The sequence below is a fragment of the Eimeria necatrix genome, genomic scaffold, assembly GCF_000499385.1.
Source record: "Eimeria necatrix Houghton genomic scaffold, Enh_scaff1, whole genome shotgun sequence".
NCBI lineage: Eukaryota > Apicomplexa > Conoidasida > Eucoccidiorida > Eimeriidae > Eimeria > Eimeria necatrix.
The window spans coordinates 135,262-154,068 of NW_013651811.1; the positions used below are offsets into that span (position 1 = coordinate 135,262).

At 59.3% G+C, this 18,807-nt stretch overlaps 3 protein-coding genes across 3 annotated transcripts; 2 read left to right on the plus strand and 1 right to left on the minus strand.

Moving 5' to 3' along the window:
• Positions 1–584: 584 nt before the first annotated feature.
• Positions 585–1,991, plus strand: ENH_00026590 (hypothetical protein, conserved; the record flags this gene model as incomplete). Its single annotated transcript, XM_013578000.1, has 1 exon — positions 585–1,991. One exon carries the CDS (start codon positions 585–587, stop codon positions 1,989–1,991), a length of 1,407 nt encoding a protein of 468 aa, XP_013433454.1.
• Positions 1,992–7,370: 5,379 nt separating this feature from the next.
• Positions 7,371–12,281, minus strand: ENH_00026600 (ERCC4 domain-containing protein, related; the record flags this gene model as incomplete). The annotated part of the gene is made up of 8 exons (XM_013578001.1): positions 7,371–7,814; positions 7,918–8,256; positions 8,425–8,632; positions 8,732–8,962; positions 9,051–10,471; positions 10,733–11,177; positions 11,526–11,626; positions 11,838–12,281. The coding sequence occupies 8 exons, from the start codon at positions 12,279–12,281 to the stop codon at positions 7,371–7,373; spliced, it is 3,633 nt and encodes a 1,210-aa protein (XP_013433455.1).
• A 973-nt stretch (positions 12,282–13,254) lies between these two features.
• ENH_00026610 (tuftelin interacting protein 11, putative) lies at positions 13,255–17,875 on the plus strand (the record flags this gene model as incomplete). The annotated part of the gene is made up of 3 exons (XM_013578002.1): positions 13,255–14,253; positions 15,293–17,006; positions 17,829–17,875. 3 exons carry the CDS (start codon positions 13,255–13,257, stop codon positions 17,873–17,875), a joined length of 2,760 nt encoding a protein of 919 aa, XP_013433456.1.
• Positions 17,876–18,807: the final 932 nt, after the last annotated feature.

The window sequence follows — 18,807 nt, forward strand, 5'->3', positions numbered from 1 at the left end:
TGGGTTTTGATTTAGGAAAAGAGTTTAAAGCAGCAATTTGCGCGGAGAGGCCGCAGCAGCCGCCACCCCGGCCTGGGGCCATCTAGCCGTCATAATAGGCGCGTCCGCTCCCCCCACCGCCCCCGGGAGCAGCAGCTAGGGTTTAGGGTTTAGGGTCTAGGGTTTAGAATTAAGGGTTTTGGAATCTAAAGTTGTATTATTTATGTTTTTTCCCCTTTGTTTTTTCCTTGGGGCCATTTGCTGCAGCCCGTCGGCGCGCGGCCTCTTCGTTTCAAGTGCGCATACACCCCAGCGCCTGCGGCTGCCGGCGCAGCAACAGCAGCAACCCCAGCAGCAGCGGCGTCTGCAGCAGCAGCCGCCGCAGCAGCAGCACCCGCAGCAGCTGCCACAGCAGCAGCAGCAGCAGCAGCCGCAGCAAAGCAGCGGGGTCTCAGGGGCGCCGATTGTGCGCGGGTGTGGCGCTCTGCGCAGGGCGGGGCAGGCTGGGGTGTATCTACAGCAGTTGTGTCATATCTGATTAATTTGAAAAGTTGCATTTGAAGCAAATCCATTTGAAGTTCATTTGCGTTTGCTGCTGCTTCAAAATGCGGTATTTGGCGCTGCTGAGCGTGTTTTTGCTGCTGCTGAGCGGCGCGTCGGCGCGGGGGAAGCAGCGGCCGTCCTCCAGCAGCAGCAGCAGCAGCAGCAAGAGCGACCCTGTGCTGCAGCGGCTGGCGGACGTGTTTGCTTCTGCGCTGCAGAAGAACCCGCAGCTGTCGCTGGGGGAGCTGCCCGGGGGGGCCCCCGAGGGGGCCCCCCTGCAGCAGCGGGCGCTGCAGCTGGCTGAGGCTGTGCTGCAGCTGGGGGGGGAGGAGCTGGCGCGGCGGCTGGGGGCGGACAGCTCGCTGTACAAGGAAGTTGCTGCTGCGCTGCAGCAGCAGCAGCAGGAAGGCAGCAGCGAGCTGCTGGGGTCGTTTATGCGGCGCGCGTTCACCTGGCTGCTGCAGAAGCTGCCGCGGAAGGCCTCTTGTGCTGCAGTGAAGGAGCAGCAGCAGCAGCCGGAGGCGCGGCTGGGCCACAGCCCCCTGAAGCGCTTCGGCTACCCCGTCTTTGCTGCTGCCAGCCAAACTGTGCTGCTGCAGTCCCGCCTCCCCCTCAACCTCTTGAACAAATTTCCCATTCCAATAACTGTTGGAGCTGAAGACTATTGGGTCCAGGGGAGGCCCCGGCGGGTGTTGGAGTTCCTGGATTGCTTCGGAGACTACATGGCCAAGGCCGAGACTCTGTTCCCCGACGGCCACTGGCGGGTGAGTTCCCCCGAGGAGCTGCAGCACAGCAGCAGCAGCAGCAGCAGCAGCAGCAGCAGCAGCAGCGGGCGCTGGGGGCGGCCGCTGTACCTGCAGGTGCAGGGCACCAGCCACGTGGGGGAGGTGGCCGAGCTGCTGGGGCGCGCAGCGCTGGACAGAGTTTTGAAGAGTTTTGATTTGCTGCTGCATCGGAGAACAAATTTAAAAGATTTAATTGAAGAAGCTCTCGACCCCGATGGCAATCCGCAGGACTTGCTGCTGGACCGGCTCTCGGGGCTCACCAACGCGCTGCCCACGGGCTCCAGCAGCAGCAGCAGCAGCAGCAGCAACAGCAGCAGCAGCAAGAGCAGCGCAGCAGAGGGCATTGAGGCCATTCTCGCGCTCAGCAAGTACAGCCGCCTCCCCGGCAAGTCCTTCGTGCAGCTGCTGCAGCAGCTGGCGGAGGCCGAGACTCTGCAGGAGAAGATCGAAGTCTTCAGCCAGGCGCTGCAGCAGCAGGAAGCAGACGAGCAGCAGCAGCAGCAGCAGCAGCACGGCTGGACCAACGCCCAAGCTGTGCTGCAGCAAAAACGCATTCTCTTAGTCCTCACGGCCTACCCAAAGCCAGACTCTTCTGTCCGCGCCACTTTCCGAATGCCTTCTGCTGTGGTTTCGCTGCACGAAATTGCTGACGCCCTCAGCCTCCTCGACTTCGAATACAAGTAAACCCCAGCTAGCCACCAGCTAGCCACCAGCTAGCCACCAGCTAGCCACAGCTAGCCGCTGGCTCGCTGCGGGGCGCCGGGGGGTCTGAGGGGGAGCTGCTGCGCGGCCGCAGCTAGCCAGCCCGCAGCCAGCAGCTAGCCAGGCAGCAGCCAGCAGCTAGCCAAGCAGCAGACAGCAGCTAGCCAAATATGTGGTTGGCAAGCAACAGCGGGAGTGCCAGGCCGAAGGAGGAGTGAAAGAGGAATTTGCCCTAGCTAGCTAGCTAGCTAGCTAGGTGAAGAGCGCGGCGCTGGGCCAGCTAGCCAACTGCGCAGCAGATCCAGCTGCTTGGCTAGCTGGCATATATCGGATTCTGCACCAGTGCCCGATGCGCCCGATGCGCTGGCAACAGAAATAGCTAGCTATTTGGCTGGCTAGCTATTTGGCTGGCTAGCTATTTGGCTGGCTAGCTATTTGGCTAGCGAGTTATCTGGCTAGCTAGCTATCTGGCTAACTAGCTAGCTATCTGACTGGCTGGTTAGCTATCTGGATAGATAGCTAGCTATCTGGCTAGCTATTCATCTGGCTAGCTGGCTATTTGGCCAGCTAGCCAGGTGGCTAGCTAGCCAACTGGCCAGTGATCTGACTGACAAGATCTAGACATGTCCTAAAGCAGTGCCCTCTTGCAGCTAGCTGGCTGGCTCTTCATCTGGCTAGCTAGCTAGCTAGTTATGTGCGGCAGCGCACGCTCCACATTTGGCGCTGCAGCAGCTGCTTCGGCAGCTGCTGCGGTAAGCGTGCGCCACGAGAGAAACCCTAATTTATGGTTTAGGGTTTCCCAGAGTTTGGCTCCTCCCCTGGGTCGCGAGCTCACATTTGGACTCTTGACCCGCAAACACCAGGGGAAGTAAAATGGGGTTTATATTTGAATTTCGCTTGAATATTTTGCGTCTTTTTGCTCCAACTGGCTCACTAGTTAGCTAGCTAGTAAGCTAGCCAGCTGCATAGCTGGCTAGCTACCTAGCTGCATAGCTGGCTAGCTACCTAGCTGCATAGCTGGCTAGCTACCTAGCTGCATAGGTAGGTAGGTGGCTAGCTAGCTAGCTAGGTAGGTAGCTAGCTAGCTGCGTAGGTAGCTAGCTACCTGGCTGGCCAGTTTGCTGGCCGCGTAGGTAGCTAGATAGCTGGCTGACCAGTCAGCTAGCTGGCTAGCTAGCTAGTTAAGTGGCTGGCTAGGTAGCCGCAGATGTAGCTAGCTAGCTAGCCAAGCAGCTAAGTGGGCAGCAAACCAGCTAGCTGGCTGGCTAGCTAGCTAGCTAGTTTGCAGTAAGAAAAGTTTTTAAGTGGATAGCTGCTGCTAAAGAAAAAGCTCTGTAGTTAAAACTCTTTTAATAAAGTCTTTGAAGAAAAGCCGCTTCAGACAGTGCAGGGAGTCTGGGCGTGAGAAACGCTGCAGCGTTAAGGGTTTAGGGTTTAGGGTTTAGGGTTTGGATGTGGGTCCTAGGGTTTGGGGTTAGGGTTTGAGGTTTTTTGGAGGCTTCCATAGTAAAAGACATACTGAGAAAAGGCTTTGAAACGGCCTTTTGCTGCAGTAAACAAAAGAGTTGACGAATAAAAGTTATTAAAATAAATAAATAAATAAATAATCTCGAAGAAAAATCACAAAATTGTTTTCTTAGCAGCTCTTGAGCGGAGCCGCTGGCAAAGACGCAGCCCAGAATCAGCAGCAACGAGCCGCCAGCAGCAGCAGCAACATCAGTTGCTGCTGCTGTTGCTGCTGCTGCTACTACTGTTGCTGCTGCTTGCGCTGCTGCGGTGTCCGCCCTCCTTCGGCCTGTTTTCCCTGCTTTGCAGCTGCAGCAGCAGAAGCAGGAGCAGCAGGAGCAGCAGGAGCAGCAGGACCAGCAGGACCAGCACGAGTAGTAGCAGGCACAGCGGCAGCACGAGCAGCAGCAGCTGCAGCAGGAGCAGGAGCAGGAGCACGAGCAGCAGCTGCAGCTACAGGAGGAGCAGCAACAGGAGCAGTAGCTGCTGCGGCAGGAGCAGGAGAAGGAGCAGCAGCACGAGCAGCAGCAGCTGCAGCTGGAGCAGGAGCAGGAACTGCTGCAGCTGCAGCAGGAGCAGCAGTAGCTGCAGCAGGAGCAGCAGCTGCTGCGGCTGTGGTGGGAGCAGGAGCAGTAGCACGAGCAGCAGCAGCCGCGGCAGGAGCAGGAGCAGCAGCAGGAGCAGCAGCAACTGCAGCAGCGTTTGTTTGCCCTGTTTCTTCTTCTTCCTCTTCTTCTTCTTCCTCCTCCTCCTCCTCTTCCTCCTCCTCTTCTTCTTCCTCCTCATCATCACCATCACTTTCCTGCTGCTGCTGCTGCTGCTGCTGTTCTTCGATTTCGTTTGGGTCTTCTGGTTCTTGTGCCTCTTGCCAGCTTCGCTGCCTTTCTCTCTCCAGCTCTTCTTTGCTCAAATGCAGTTCATAAAAGCCCAGCAAACAATCTTCATCCTCCCCCTCTCCCCCGCTGCAGCCACCGCTGCTGCTGCTGCTGCTGCTGCTGCTGCTGCTGCTGGTGCTGGTGCTGCTGTAGAAGTCGAGTTCGGGGTGTTTGCGGGCGAAGGCGGGGGTCCACTTGGGCCTTCCGTCTTCGTAGAAAAGTCCAAAAGCGTTTTCGAATTTGTTTCCATGTTCAATTTCGAACTTGAAGTTTTCGTCGAAAGCTTCGAAGAGAAAGACCGGCAGCGGCAGCCCCTGCTGCCGCACTTTGTCGCTGCGCGCCTCCACCAGGTGCAGCCCCAGGGCCCTCCGAATAACGTTTTTATAAAAGTTGAAAGAATTCAAAACACTTGCTTGGGGGGCCCCCCAACTAGGCCACCCCGTTTCTCCCACCCAAAGGTCCAGCTTCTCGAAGCCCTCTTTGCAAAGAGCCACTCGGTGCATGTCCACTTGCATGTCGAAGTTGAAGTAGTAGCTGAAACTCCCGTCTGCGGGCGGCGGGGGCCCCCTGGGGGCCCCCACTGCAAGCGCGGGGGGGATGTGGCCCCCCATGGCAGCAAACCAAGAGTAAATGTTGACTAAGAAAGGGGCGGGGGGAGTCTGGGAAAGGAGAAAGGCCCAGAGCTGGCGCAGCAAAGGCAAAACTGCTGGCCTGTAAGTAGACACGCAGGGAGTCCAGGGGTTTTGAGACATGTTTAAAATGCCTCCATTCAAAGCTGAAGTCACTGGGATCGATCCCAACCCCACAGCCTGCAGCGCAGCCTTGACGTTGCGCAGCGCAGGCAGCAGCAGCGCGGGGGCCCCCAGGGCCCCACACTCCCCGCGGGCAGCCCACTGGGCCGTTTTGATACAAATGAGGGGCTCGTTGCCCACTATGACCAGCCGCAGGATAGCAGCAAAGGGCAGCAGCTGCTGCTGCACCACTGCAGCAGCACGGGCCGGGGAAGCAGCAAGCGCGGGCAGCAGGCGGTTCGGCAGCCCCACGTACACCCGCGCGCGGTGTCCGTACACCGCAAATATTGCACTCAACCCGTCGGGAGAAAAGGTCTTTATGTGGTGCAAATTATTTCTTTTCAAAATCCCAAAAAGCTTCTCCCGAGGCAGCCGCAGCCTCGAGTACTTGTCCGACCAGTTCACCCCCACGAAGGCCCGTGCTGCTGCTGCTGCTGCGTCGCACTGCGGCGCGCAGCAGCAGGGGTGTGGGGCCCCACACTCGTGCGGGTCTTCTTTGCCCCACGGATCCGGGCACACGAACCCGCAGTTTTGCTGCTTCGTTTGCTGCGGAGTCTGCTGCAGTTCGTAGCGGCAAAAGGGCTCCCCCGAGCAGCAGCAAATGTTGCCAAACACTGCAACCAGCAGCAGCAGCAGCAGCTCAAACCCCACACACCTGCGCCGGCACGCAAACAACCCGCAGCAGCAGCAGCAGCACACACCCATCCTGCACACCCGGCAACTCCCACACTCGCCTCCCGCGCATAATCCACTGCAGACCCACACTCACAGCTCCCGCTGCTGCTGCTGCTGCTGCTGCTGCTGCTGCTGCTGCTGCTGCTGCTGCTGCTGCTGCTTCTGCCGCTGCCGCTGGTTGAGGGCTTCTGTTGGGCTTCAGTGTGAGTTGGCACAGAGAAGCTGCGTCTTGTTTGTCTGCGCAGCTGCGTGTTGGTGCTTTTGCTTCGCCTTCTTTGAAATAAATTAAGTATTCATTTTCTTTTTAACTTTGTCTCATCTTTTGTGAAAGGAAGAGAGATGGCGAGAAACTTATAGGCTCTCTGGACAGAGGCAGTCAGCGGTGGCGGGAGGAACGCCCGGCAAAAGGCCATGAAATTGCTTCAAGTCGCGACAAAAATAAAACTTTTGATTTTAGAAAACGTTTTTTTTAAATTTAGAAATCCAAAAAGATATATTAAAGTCCAAACAGAGGCGGCTCGGGCGCTGAGGCCCCGTCCCCCGCGTCTCCCGTGCGCAGCAGTCGAGAGGACTGCAGCCACGCCGCAAACGAGCTGGAATTAAGCCAAAAACAAGCTGGAACAAATTCAAAAGATTAAATTATTGAAATACTTTTATTATTAATTACTTGAGTCATTAAACAAATGCAAAAAGAGGCGCGAGGCAATGGGGCCTGAGGCGCAGCGGATCGCCGCGGGTCACTTCCGGTGTATGCGTAGCTCACATTCAAGTCTGTCCGTCTGTGGACTATTTTTGCTGCAAATTTGTTTGAAATTTATTTAATTTATTAAAGCAAATTCATAGCATTCCGCTCAACATGGCAATCGTAACTGGCAGCAGCAAGCCAGTGCCTGCCACGAGCTCCGTCGCCCCACAGCTAGCCACAGCAAGCCAGAGCTAACCACGGCTAGCCACAGCTAGCCACAGTTAGCCACAGCTAGCCCCAGCTAGCCACGAATAGCCAAAATTTGGCCACGGCTAACCGCAGCTAGTCACGGATGGCCTTAGCTGGCTGCAGTTAGCCGCGGCCAACCCCAGCTAGCCACGAGTAGCCACAGCTAGCCACGGCTAGCCCCAGCTAGCCACGGCTAGCCCCAGCTAGCTGCAGCTAGCTGCAGCTAGCTGGACAGCAGGAGCTGCACTAGGCCTCGGCAGGAGCGAGAGATTAAAAGCGAAATCAAAAGAGGCGGCTTGTGAAAAGGAAGAACAGAGATAAAAGACACGAGCTGTCTGTACACCCCAAGGCCGGCAGCAGCTCCCGGCTGCTGGCAGCAAAAACCAGATTTAATTTAAAATTGATTTGTAGCCACAGACTTAATAAAAAAATGCAGAATTGTGTTTTGTTTGTTCTTGAGTTTGCTTCGTTTTAATTGCCAACGACAACATGCCAAGCGCTGCGGATAAGAAGCAGCAAAAGCTGCTGCTGCTGCTGCTGCTGCTGCAGATGCCGCAGCAGCAAGTGCCTCAAGGGCAGTTCAAACCTCTAGCGGATCTTCTGCTGTGCCGGCGCACCATGCAGTAGTAGCAGCAGCAGCAGCAGCAGCGGGTTGTGTTGCTGCTGGACTTAGATGCAGCAGCTCTTCCTCATCAGACTCACTGGGCGAGGGCAGCTCAAATATGCTGCATGCTGAGGCTTCTGCTGCTGCTGCCGCTGCCGCTGTTACTGTTGCTGCTGCGGCTGCTGCTGCTGCTGCTGTTGCTGCTGTTGCTGGTGCTGCTGCTATTGTGTCTCGTTGCAGCACTGGCTGCTGCGACTCTGTGTCGTGCTGCTCCGTAAAGACTTCCTCAGCAGCATCCTCAATACCCTCAGCAGCAGAAGGGGCAGCAGCAACGGGAGCAGCAGCAGCAGCAGCAGCACCAGGAGCAACAGCAGCGCTTTGCACAGGTCCGCAATAGAACTCCCTCAGAACGAAAAAAATCTGCAAAGAATGAAACAGCGGTGGCAGCGTCAAACCCTAAACTCTAAACCCTAAACCCTACGCCCTCAACCCTAAACCCTAAACCCTAAACCCTAGGGCCTACTTTGGCCAGCCTTGCGTTCCCTTTAAGCTGCGTTAATCGCTTGCCGCTGCAAAAAGAAGCGCTGGGGGTCCTCCGCTTGCTGCTGCTGCTGCTTTTCGGCGTTGCTGCAGGGGCAGGGGTAGCAGCAGGTGTGGCTGCTGCTGCTGCTGCAGAGCCTTTTTGCTGCTTCAGCTTCTGCAAAAAAGCAGCAAACAGCTCTTCTGTCTTTGCAGCGTCCAGCTCACTACTGTTGATGCTGTTGCTGCTGCTGCTGCTGCTGCGGAAGAATCGCCGCAGCAATGCCGGGGTTTGGAAGGCAGCAGCAATCTGAAGAGCCATTGAGCAGCCGATCCCCTCAATCTGCAACAGCAGCAGCAAGCAGCAGCAGCGAAAAGTGCAGCAGCAAGAGTAACAGCAGCAGCAAGTATGGCAGGCTGCACGGCGGCCGTATAACCGCCTGAGACAATTAGCCTCGACTGCCAAGGCCTAGGGTTTAGGGTTAAGGGTTTAGGGTTTGGACTGCCGTACAGCTCTGAGCTGCAAGAAGAACATCTCTTGAGTGCTGCGCTGACTCTGTTTCCTTGTCGCATCCGCCCAAACCCTCCACAGCAGAAACTGCTGCTGCTGCTGCTGCTGCTGCTGCTGTTGCTGTTGCTGCTGCTGCTGTTGCTGCTGTTGCCAGTAAGCTGAAAGCCGCTGCTGCAGCCGCCTGTGCAGCAGCGTGAGCAGGGCGGCACTGAGGCAGAGCACGCATAGCCCCAACCCTAAACCTTAAACCCTAAACCCTAAACCCTAAACCCTTCAGCCTCATTTAAAACAGCATGAAAAGACTCACGAGTGCCGAGGGTTTGCTGCCTGCAGCACGTGGAAGCCAGAGAGCAGCAGCGCATGCACTTGCGCTGTACGGACAGCAGCAGCGTTGCGCTGCACCTGCGGGGCCGCAGCAGCAGCAACAGCAGCAGCAGAGCCCCCGCTGCTGCTGCTGCTGCTGCAGTCCCCCTCAAACAAAAATATTGCTGTCTCGATACCCAGTGTCTCCATCAGCCGCTGCTGCTGGTCTGTGTACCTGCAGAAAACACCTCCTCAGTTCTAAACCCTAAACACTAACCCCTAAACCCTAAACCCTAAACCCCTGACCCTTGATTCTAACTGACCTGCCGTCAAGGATCGAAGCCATCAGGTCCCCTGGTGTTTTTCTTTCCACTAAGATCGGCAGCAAGTATTCGAGCTGCTGCTGCGGCTTTGCTGCTGCTCCTTCCGCTGCAGCAGCAGCAACACCAGCAGCATCTGGTCTCCAGATCCATGCAAAGTCACCCACAGGGAGGCAGCGCTGCTCTAGGGGCACCTTGTTGCGCTGCAGCAACCGCTGCAGCAGCGTCTGCTGCTGCAGGCGCTTGCTGCGGTTGCTGCTGCCATTCCGTTCTCGCGTGTCTACCAGCAGCAGCAGCTCTGGCGGTTTGCTGCAGGCAGCAAGGACTCTTGTTGCTGCTGCTGCTGCTGCTGCCAATGCCTGAGCAGCTCGCAGCCGTTGCTGCTGAAAGCTACCCGGAGACTCTGGTGGTGCTGCTGCTGCTGCCTCTGGGCTCCTTTCTGTTATTGTTGTTGTCGCTACTGCTGCCGCTGCTGCTGTTGCTGCTGCTTCAGCTGCTGCTGACGCTCTAACTGCTGCTGCTTTTGCTCTTGGGCTCCTTGAGGCATCTCCTCCTGCTGCTACTGGAGTGCCAGCCGCCACTGCAAGAGGAGTACCTGCTGCTGTCGCTGCCGCTGCTGTTGCCGTTGTTACAGCTGCTGCTGCAGTTGCTGTTGCTGCTGCTGCTGCTCTTGCTGCTGCTGCTGCTTTAGTTCCAGCCCGCCTGATCCTCTCAAGTAAGGGCTCTGTCACCAATGCGACGTTGCAGGCAGCTAATGCAGCAGCAGCTGCTGCTGCAGCTGACTTCTTCGGGGTTGCTGCCGCTGCACCTGCTGCCGCCGCTGCTGCTGCTGCTGCTGCTGTCGTTCCTGCCAATGAATTTACAGTGGTTGCTGATGAAGCAAGAGCAGTTGCAGCTGCAGGTGCAGCAGCAGTAGCGGCAGCAGTGGCAGCAGCAGCAGTGGAGACGCGAGCTGGTTTTGGTGCTGTTTCCCTAACTACGTCACATTCCTCGCTGCTGCTGCAGCTGCTGCTGCTGCTTTCAGCGTTGCTGCAGCAACTGCTGTTGCTGCAGCTGCTGCTTGTCTCTGTACACGGGGGGCTGGCGGATGCCAGGGGAGCAGTAACAGCAGCAGCACACCTTGCTGCTACTTCCTCACCAGTGGGGCTCAGGCCATAGCGCAGCAGCTGCTGCTGCAGCCGCTGCTGCTGCCGCTCCTGCTGCTTCTGCCGCTGCTTCTGCTGCTGCAGCGGCTGGCGCAGTATGGGTTGAGCATCCCCCAAGGGCAGCGAAACTGCTGATGCCCCCCTGCTACTGCTGCTGCTGCTGCTGCTGCTGCTGCTGCTGCTGCTGCTGACGCTGCTGTGGGGATACTGCAGCAGCAACCCTTCCTGCACCAACTTCTCCGCTGCAACGCGGAGGCTGCTAACGGCGCAGCTGATGCCCTGAAACGCAGTGTACGTACACTGCATCACCTCACGTATGCAGCAGCAGCAGCAGCGGCCACAGCAGCAGCATGAGCAGCCGCAGCGGCTACAGCAGCAGCCGCAGCGGGAGCCGCAGCGGCTCCAGCAGCAGCAGCGGCTGCAGCTACAGCAGCAGCTGCTGTAGCTACAGCAGCAGCCTGAACGGCCGGCCAGTGAACATAGCGCTGAGGACGTGAGTGGGATGTATTTAGGGTTTAGGGTTTAGGGTTTAGGGTTTACCTGCAGCCTCAGCTTGTTGGCAGCAGCAGCAATTTGCGCCAGCCGCATGCGCCGGCGCTTAAAGAAGTGGCCGAAGCTGTACAGACACAGCAGCACCGTCCACCTGCTGCTGCAGCGGGGAGGCAGCTTCAAGGCTGCACCTCCACCGCTGCTGCTGCTGCTGCTGCTGCTGCTGCTGAGGAGGGGCAGCCGGCCCCGCCTCCGCTCTGCCTCTGCAAAGGCCTCTGCCCGCTTCAGTGCTGCTACGCGGTGTCTGTGCAGCTGCAGCAGCATGTCGCTGCTGCAGTCCGGAGCAGCAGCACAAGCAGCAGCAACTGCTGCTGCTTCTGTTGCAGCAGCAGAACCACAGCCACCGGCGCCAGCAGCAGCAGCAGCAGCAGCAGAAACGGCGGAGAACAGCTTGTCAGGGTCTCGGTCTAGCGGCTCCGGAGCAGCTGCCAGAACGCTGTAGCAGCAGCAACAGCAGCAGCAGCAGCAGCAGCAGAAACACAAGATGGCGGCTTTGAATTTAGGGCTTAGGGTTTAGAATAGAAGCACTTCTTGCGAGGGCTTTGGGCTCAACGAGCAAACCCTAAACCCTAGACTCTACCCTACAAGCGCTAAACCCTAAACCCTAAATCCTAAATCCTCAGGGGTTGCGGCTCAGCATCTCAAGAACCTGGCCGAGGGCGCAGGGTCTAGGGTTTAGGGTTTGCATATTGCTGCCTATGAACTGTGCGTGGCAGCTCGGCAAGCAGCGTCTAGCACTCGCCAACTAGGGTTTAGGGTTTAGGGTTTAGGGTTTAGGGTTTACTGCATCAGGATGCTGGCAGTCTTCCGCCCAACTCCCCCCAGCAGCTCCGCTCGAGCCAAACCAAAGAGGGGGAGAGGGAAGCGCAGGAGCGACACGATGCCCTGCAGCCCAAACCCTAAACCCTAAACCCTAAACCCTAAACCCTAAGCCCTAAACCCTGGGAGGCTACAACGCTAGCATGCCGCAGTAGCAGAGCCCTAGGGATCGCCAGCTGTAAACCCTAAACCCTTGAAGCTGGACTTCAAGCGCATCCTGTGCGCGCCAAATAGGGTTTGGGGTCTAAGGGTTTAGGGTTTAGGGTTTAGGGTTTACCTTTCTGTGGGCACTGGCTATGCGGAGGTCCTTCCTGAGAGTGGCGGACTTCCGCAGGCGTTGCAAAGCGACGCAAAAGCGCAAATTTAAAGGGTTGGCTCGCCGCAGGGACCGCTGCTGCTGCTGCTGCTGCTGCTGCTGCCGCTGCTGCTGCTGCCGCCCTGCTGCGAACTGTGCTGGTGCTGATGCTGAGGCCTCGCTGCTGCTGCTGCTGCTGCCAGCTGCGGCAGCCGGCTGCACACGTTTGGGAGAGGGGGAGCCAGTGGTAACAGCTTCGTGTGTCCGTTTTTTGCTGTTGCTGCTGCCGTAGCAGGCATTTGCTGCTGCTACTGCTGCTACTGCTGTTGCAGCAGCAGAACTAGCTGCTGCGGCCCCCGGTACAGTGGCAGCAGCAGCAGCTCCTTCAGCTGCAGCGCCGTCTCTATGCTCCGTGGCTTCTTCCATTGTGACGGCCGCAGCATCAGCTGCTGCTGCTGCAGCGCTTGCTGCAGCAGCTGCAGCGGCTGCAGCAGCAGCACTTATCAGCTATTTGGCCACCAATGCAGTTGCAGCGCCATCTTCGCTGCCACGGCGGCCACTGCAGGGCTGGCCTCCTGCTATTGTCAACAGTGCTGCTGCAGCAGTATGTACATGCGTGGTTCTCTGATCAGCGGTTGCTGCTGCTGCTGCTGCTACTGCGGCTGCTGCTGCTGCTGCTGCTGTTTGCTGCCGCGAGGCATTCGTCGTGCAATATCCAGCTTCTGAAACCTCTGCGAGTGTCCCTGGCAACTGCGGTGGAGGGTTGTCGGCTGCGGTGGGGTTGTGTCTTGCTGCTGTAGAAGCGGCAGCTGCTGCTGCTGCTGCTGCATGCAGCAGCGGCGGGCCCCATTGGGTGTTGCTGCTGTTGCGGCTATAAGATAAAAGTTGCTTAAATTAGGAAGCTTATACAGATTGGGTTTTAGACCAACCAGAAGGAAAGGCACTGCGCTGCAGCAGCAGCGGCAGGAGCCGCAGCAGCAGCAGCTCCCGCGAGCAGCGGCAAATGTGAACAGCAGCAGCAGCTGCAGCAACGACTTGCAGCCCTTCTCTGCATAGCGCTCCTCAGCGCTGCTGAACTGCCTCAATACGTTTCAGCAGCAGCAGCAGCCACAGGAGGAAGAGCAGCAGCTCCATCAAAAGTCGATAATCAGCAGCGCCGCAAGAAGCAGCAGCAGCAGCAGCGGCAGCAACGGCAGCAACCCTCGCAGACAAGCAGGGACGCCGTAAGGACTTCTATAGGGCCCTTAGGGGGAGTTTCATTACATGCAGATCAAGTCTAGCAGCAACAGCAGCAGCAGCAGCTACAGCAGTACACCGAGGAGCTGCTGCGGAGTTCTCGAGTGGAGTAACGGCAGCAGCAGCAGCAGCTGCTCGCGTCACTGCTGCTGCAGCAGCAGAAATGGGGAAGAGCAGTAGACGCGCTCGCAGGAAGGAAGTAATTTATGGCTGCTTCGGCGGCAGCAGCAGCAGCGATGAGGATGTAGGCCGGCCTGCTGCTGCTGCTGCTGGGCGCAACAGCAAGCGCCGGCGGCGCCGCAGCAGTAGCCGCAGCAGCAGCGAGGATGGCGGCAGCGGTCCTATTCAGTTTGTCAAGGGTGGAGTGTTGCAGCCAGAGGACCCCAACGAGAAGAAGCAGAAGAGCAGCAGCAGCAGCAAGAAGAGCAGCAGCAGCAGCAGCAGCAGCAGCAGCAGCAGCAGCAGGCGTCGCGATGCAGCCCCCCAGCCGTTTGAATTCGACAAGAGCCAGCTGAAGCTGTCTATCAAGAAGCCCAGCGACAAGGAGCAGCAGCAGGAGCAGCCGCAGCAGCAGTTAAGCAGCAAGGACGCGCATGTGCTGCAGCAGCTAGGGCTCGATTACTCGGAAAGCGAGGACGAAAGCAGCAGCAGGGGCGCACAGCAGCAGCAGCAGCAGCAGGACGGGGCTTCTCCCGTTTCCGGAGGCCGTTCGGATGGCGAGTCCGCATCAGCAGCAGCAGCAGCAGCGGGGTCTTCAGGCGCAGCATCTGAGGGCGGGAGCAGCGGGAGCGAAAGCAGCAGCAGCAGCAGCAGCAGCAGCGGGAGCGAGAGCGAAGGCAGCAGCAGCGGCCGGCGCAGCCGCTCCCCCGCGTTCGTGTTCAAGCGCGCCGCCGCGCAGCCGGGGGACTCCCCGGGCAGCGACCCGCAGCAGCAGCAGCAGCAGCAGCAGCAGCAGGGCGGCTGGGGGCAGCAGCAAATGCAGCAAGTCTACGGAAAAGGCTTCGCGCTGCTGCAGCGAATGGGCTTCAAGGGGGGAGCGCTGGGCAAAGATGGCCGCGGCCTCGTCGCCCCCATCGAAGTCAAAATCCGCAAGAAAAACAGAGCCCTTCAAAACCAGGGCGAACGTCTTCGCCCTGGCGAAAAGGGCGCAGCACCCACCAAGGCGCGCTTCGCTGCTGCTGCTGCTGCTGCTGCTGCTGCTGCTGCTGATGGTGCTGCTGCTGACGGTGGTGGTGGTGGTGGTGGTTGTAATTGTGGGGATGGTTGGAATGGTGTTGACGGCTGTTGTGATGATGATGATCAGCTTGCTGCTGCTGATCCGGACCTTGCTGCTGTTCCTGCTGCTGATTCTGCTGCTGACCTTGCTGATGTTGATGCGGATCCTGCTGCTGCTGATCCTGCTGCTTATTTTGCTGCTAATCCTGCTTCTTCTGCTGCTGACCCTGCTAATCTTGCTGCTGATGATGATCTTGCTACTGCTGATTCTGCTAATCCTGCTGCTGATCATGCTGCTGCTGCTGCTGGTCGTGCTGCTGATGATGATCCTGCCGATTGTGCTTCTCCTGCTGATCCTGCCGCGACTGTTTACCTTGCTGCTGATGATGATCCTGCTGCTGCTGCTGCTGCTGATCTTTCTGCCGCTGATTCTGCTGCGGATCCTGTTGCTGATCCTGCTGCTGATGCTACTGATTCTGCTGATCGTGATGCTGCTGCCGATCTTGCTGCTGCTGATAATCCTGCTGCTGCTGATGATTCTGCTGCTGATGATGATCGTCCTGCTTCTGATGATCCTGCTGCTAATCCTGATCCTGCTGCTGATCCCGCTGCTTCTGCAGACCCTGGCGCTTTTTGTTTGCTGATCGTGCTACTGCTGCTGATCCTGCTGTTGCTGACCGTGCTGCTGCTGCTGGGCTTGTGTCGCGGCTTTGTTGCCGTCCTTGTGCTGCCTGTGGCTCTTGCTGGGCTCGTTGCTGTGGCTGCTCCCACTGCTGTTGCTGCAGCTGAGCTGCTGCCAATGTGGCGTGCTGCTGCTGCTCTGGCTCGTATTGCAGCTGCCGCTGCTGCGGTTGGTTTTCTCGCTTGTGCCGTGCTGCTGCTGCTTCTGCTGCCGCTTCTTGTTTATCGGATCATCTGCTGCAAGAGGTTGGTGCGCAGCATCCCAAATGTTGCGCTCGCTGCTGCTGTTGCTGTTGTTGCTGCAGGTGGTGCCCAGCGGGGTGGTAGGGCCTGACGTGTTTCGGTGGAAGCCAGCAGCAGAAGCAGCAGAAGCAGCAGCAGCAGCAGAAGATGGCGGTGTCGCGCGAATGACGGGGGTGTCTGACGAGTGGCGAACGGGAAAGGCCCGCAGCAAACGGCTGGTGAAAACACCAGCACAAATAGCTGTTGAGGGGCGCATGCTGCTGCAGCAGCAACAGCAGCAGCAGCAGCAGCAGCTCAGAGTTATCGACATGACCGGCCCGCAAGTTCGACTCCTAGAGAATGCTGCGGAGGTGGGAGAGGCTTTGCGGCAGCAGCAGCAGCAGCAGCTGCTTCAGGAAGAGGTGCTGAGGCTGAACGGCAGCAGCAGCAGCACCAGCAGCAGCAGCACAAGTGGAGTGCCGCTGCAGCTACTGCAGCAGGCGCTAAGACAGCAGATTCGTCGGGTGGAGAGAGATCTGCAGCAAGTTGCTGCTCAAAAGCATCAGCAGGAGCAGGAGCTGCTGGACGCTGCAGCAAACGACGAACGGCAGCAGCAGCAGCAGCAGCAGCGCCACCTAGCAGTGGAAAGTACGAAGCAGCTGGCTGCTGCAGTCAAGGCCATGTACACCCGAATCAAGCGGCGCAGCAGCCCTGAGGGGCAGCAGCAGAAGGAGCCGGAGGCGGACCGCTGGAGCGACGAAGAAGCACAGGCAAAGAGCAACAGCAGCAGCAGCAGCAGTAGCAGCGACAGCAGCAGCAGCAAGGAGCCGGAGTATGGCCACCTGACGGGGGGTCTCACCCCGAAGGCTTTGCTGCAGGAGGTGTTGAGGTGGAGAGACACGTGGCAGGAAGCTTTTTACAAGTTACACGTTGCTGCTGCTGCTGCTGCGCTGCTGCGGCTGCTACTGCAGCGGGTGTGCGGCGTGTGGGCCCCTCTCGAGACAGCAGCGCCGCAGCTGGCTGCTTCTGTGGGGCAGTGGTTTGGAGTGTACACGCAGCTGCACCAGGAGGAGGAGGAGCGTTGGATGGCGAAGCTCAAGCAGCAGAGGCAGCAGCAGCAGCTGCTGCTGCTGCAGGAGCAGCAGCAGCGGCAGGAACAGCTGGAGCGGCTGGTGGCAGGGAGGACTTACGACCTGCTGCAGGAAGGAGTTGAGGAGTCCGTTGGGGCGCACATGCGGCGGCAGCTGCTGAACTCTTGGACTCCCGTGTCTGCTGCTGCTGCTGCTGCTGCGCTGCTGGAGGTGTGGCTGCCGTCGCTGCCGGCCCGGGCGGGCCGCCGGGTGCTGCAGGAGCCTGCAGTGCAGCAGCTGCGGCGGTCGCTCGACAGTTGGGATCCCTTGGCCCCCAGCAGCAGCAGCAGCGGCAGCAGCGGCAGCAGCAGCAGCAGGCCGGTGCACCAGTGGCTGCTGCCGTTTGTGTCTCTGGTGGAGCGGCCGCTGGCGGAGTCGGAGCTGCTGCTGCCGCTGCAGCAGAAGCTGGTGCGGGTGCTGTCTGTGCACTGGAGAGCCTCGGACCGCAGCTGCCTGGCGCTGCTGCGGCCCTGGAGGGGAGTGTTCAGCAGCAACTTGTGGCTAGACCTGCTGCAGCGGGGGGTGGTGCCGCAGCTGCTGCAGCGGCTGCAGCAGCTCGAGATCCGGCCGCAGCAGCAAGACCTCACCCCCTTCAACGACGTGCTGCTGTGGGAGTCGCTGCTGCCCACGGAGCTGCTGGCCCGCGTGCTGCACGAGGGCTTTATGCGTCAGTGGCTGCATGTGCTGCGGCTGTGGCTCTCTGCTTCTGCAGCAAACCCCACAGAAATTCGCGCCTGGTTCAAGGCCTGGCAGGCGCTGCTGCCGCAGCCGCTGCTGCAGCACCCGCTCATAGAGCGGGGCTTTACGGAGGCCCTGAAGCTCATAGGCGGGGGCGCCGCCGTTGCTGCTGCGCAGCTGCAGCAGCAGCAGCAGCAGCAGCAGCAGCAGGGGCTGTTCCTCGGGGGCTCCGCGCTGTCCCCAGCCGCGGGAGCAGCAGCTGTCGGCGGCGCGGCAGTGCCTGCAACTGCGGCGGCTGCTGCAGCAGCTGCTGCTGCTGCCGCCATCTGGCAGCAGCAGCCGCCGCCAACCCCGCAGGCTCCTGCTGCTGCGCCGCCGCCCACGCCGGAGCAGCAGCAAGACCTCTCACTGCTGGAGTTGCTGCAGGGCATGGCAGCAGAAAGGGGCCTCTGCTGCAGGCCCAAGATAGGCAGGGTCGAGCGGGGCCACCAGGTGTATGTACTCTCCAGGATCTCTTTCTTTGTCGACGGCAGCATCATTATGGCCAAACACAAATCCCAGGGCCCCTGGCTGCCCTTCAGCGCGGAGCAGCTTTTCCAGTTTGTTGACCAGCACAAAAAGTGAGCCCCGCAACTGCACAGCGGCAGACGCCAGCAGCAGCAGCAGCAGCAGCAGCGGCGGCAGCTACTGTTGTACCGCCCCGGGGCCGCCTCCCGCGCTCAGCGAGAGGGCCCCTGCGCCCTCCACGGGGCCCCTCTGGGGGCCCTCTGCAGCAGCAAGGGTCTGAGGGGGCCCCCGTGGGCCTGCGGAGCACTTCCTATGAAGAGGGCCTTTGTTGGCTTTGTAGAGAGGCCCTAAGGGGGCCGTTTAGGGGCCCTGTGGCGGCCTTTGGGGGGCCCTAGAGAGGCTCTTTAGGGGGTTCTGCAGGGGCGTTTTTTGGGGCCCTCAGGGCTTTCTTAGGGGCCATCTGGTGCTTAATAGGAGCTGCACAGAAGCTCTTTACAGGGTTTGCACAGGCCCTTGTCGGGGGCCCTGTAAAGGCCATTTAAGGGCCCCTCGGGGCCCTTCAAGGGCCGTCGGGGTTTCTTGGGGGCCCTGGGGGACCCTTTAAAGGCTTTAAGTTGTTTTTTGGAGGTCCTGAGGGGCCCTTCAGGGGCCTTGAGGCGCTTTTTAGGGCCCCTGAGGGGCCCTTTAGGGGCCTTGGGGGGTTTTTGGGGGTCCCCAGGTCCCAAGGGACGAAGGGCCTCAGCTGTAGGGGCCCCAGTTCTAGGGGCCCCAGGCCATGGGGGCCCCTGTCCATAGGGGCCCCCCACCAGAGGGGCCCCCAGCCACAGGGGGCCCTGGCCATAGGGGCCCCCGGGCATAGGGGCCCATGAGCATGGGCCAGGGGCCCCCAAGTGGGGCAGTTTTTAAGCTGGGGCGTTATCTGGCGTTTAAGGGCTAATGGGAAATCTCAAGGGGCCCCTCAAGGTCCCCGTGGGGCCCCCTGTGGGGCCCCCTGTGGGGGCCCCAAAGCGGGGCCCCCGCGAGGTTCGTTTCTGGGGGCCCCTGGTTTTGGCTTCAAGACTTAAATATGAGCGAACTGGAGCTCAATTTCCATAATTTGAATGCATGCTGAGGGTTTATGGTTTAGCGTCTAGGGTTTAGGGCCTAGGCTCTAGGTTTGGGCTTTTGTTTACAAAAGCTTGGTTGTTTTTCCGTTGCTTCCTGCTGCTTACTGCTGCGGCTTGCACTTGCAGCACAGCTGCACATACAGCAGCCATATAAACAAGTGCTGTGCTGCTGCAGCA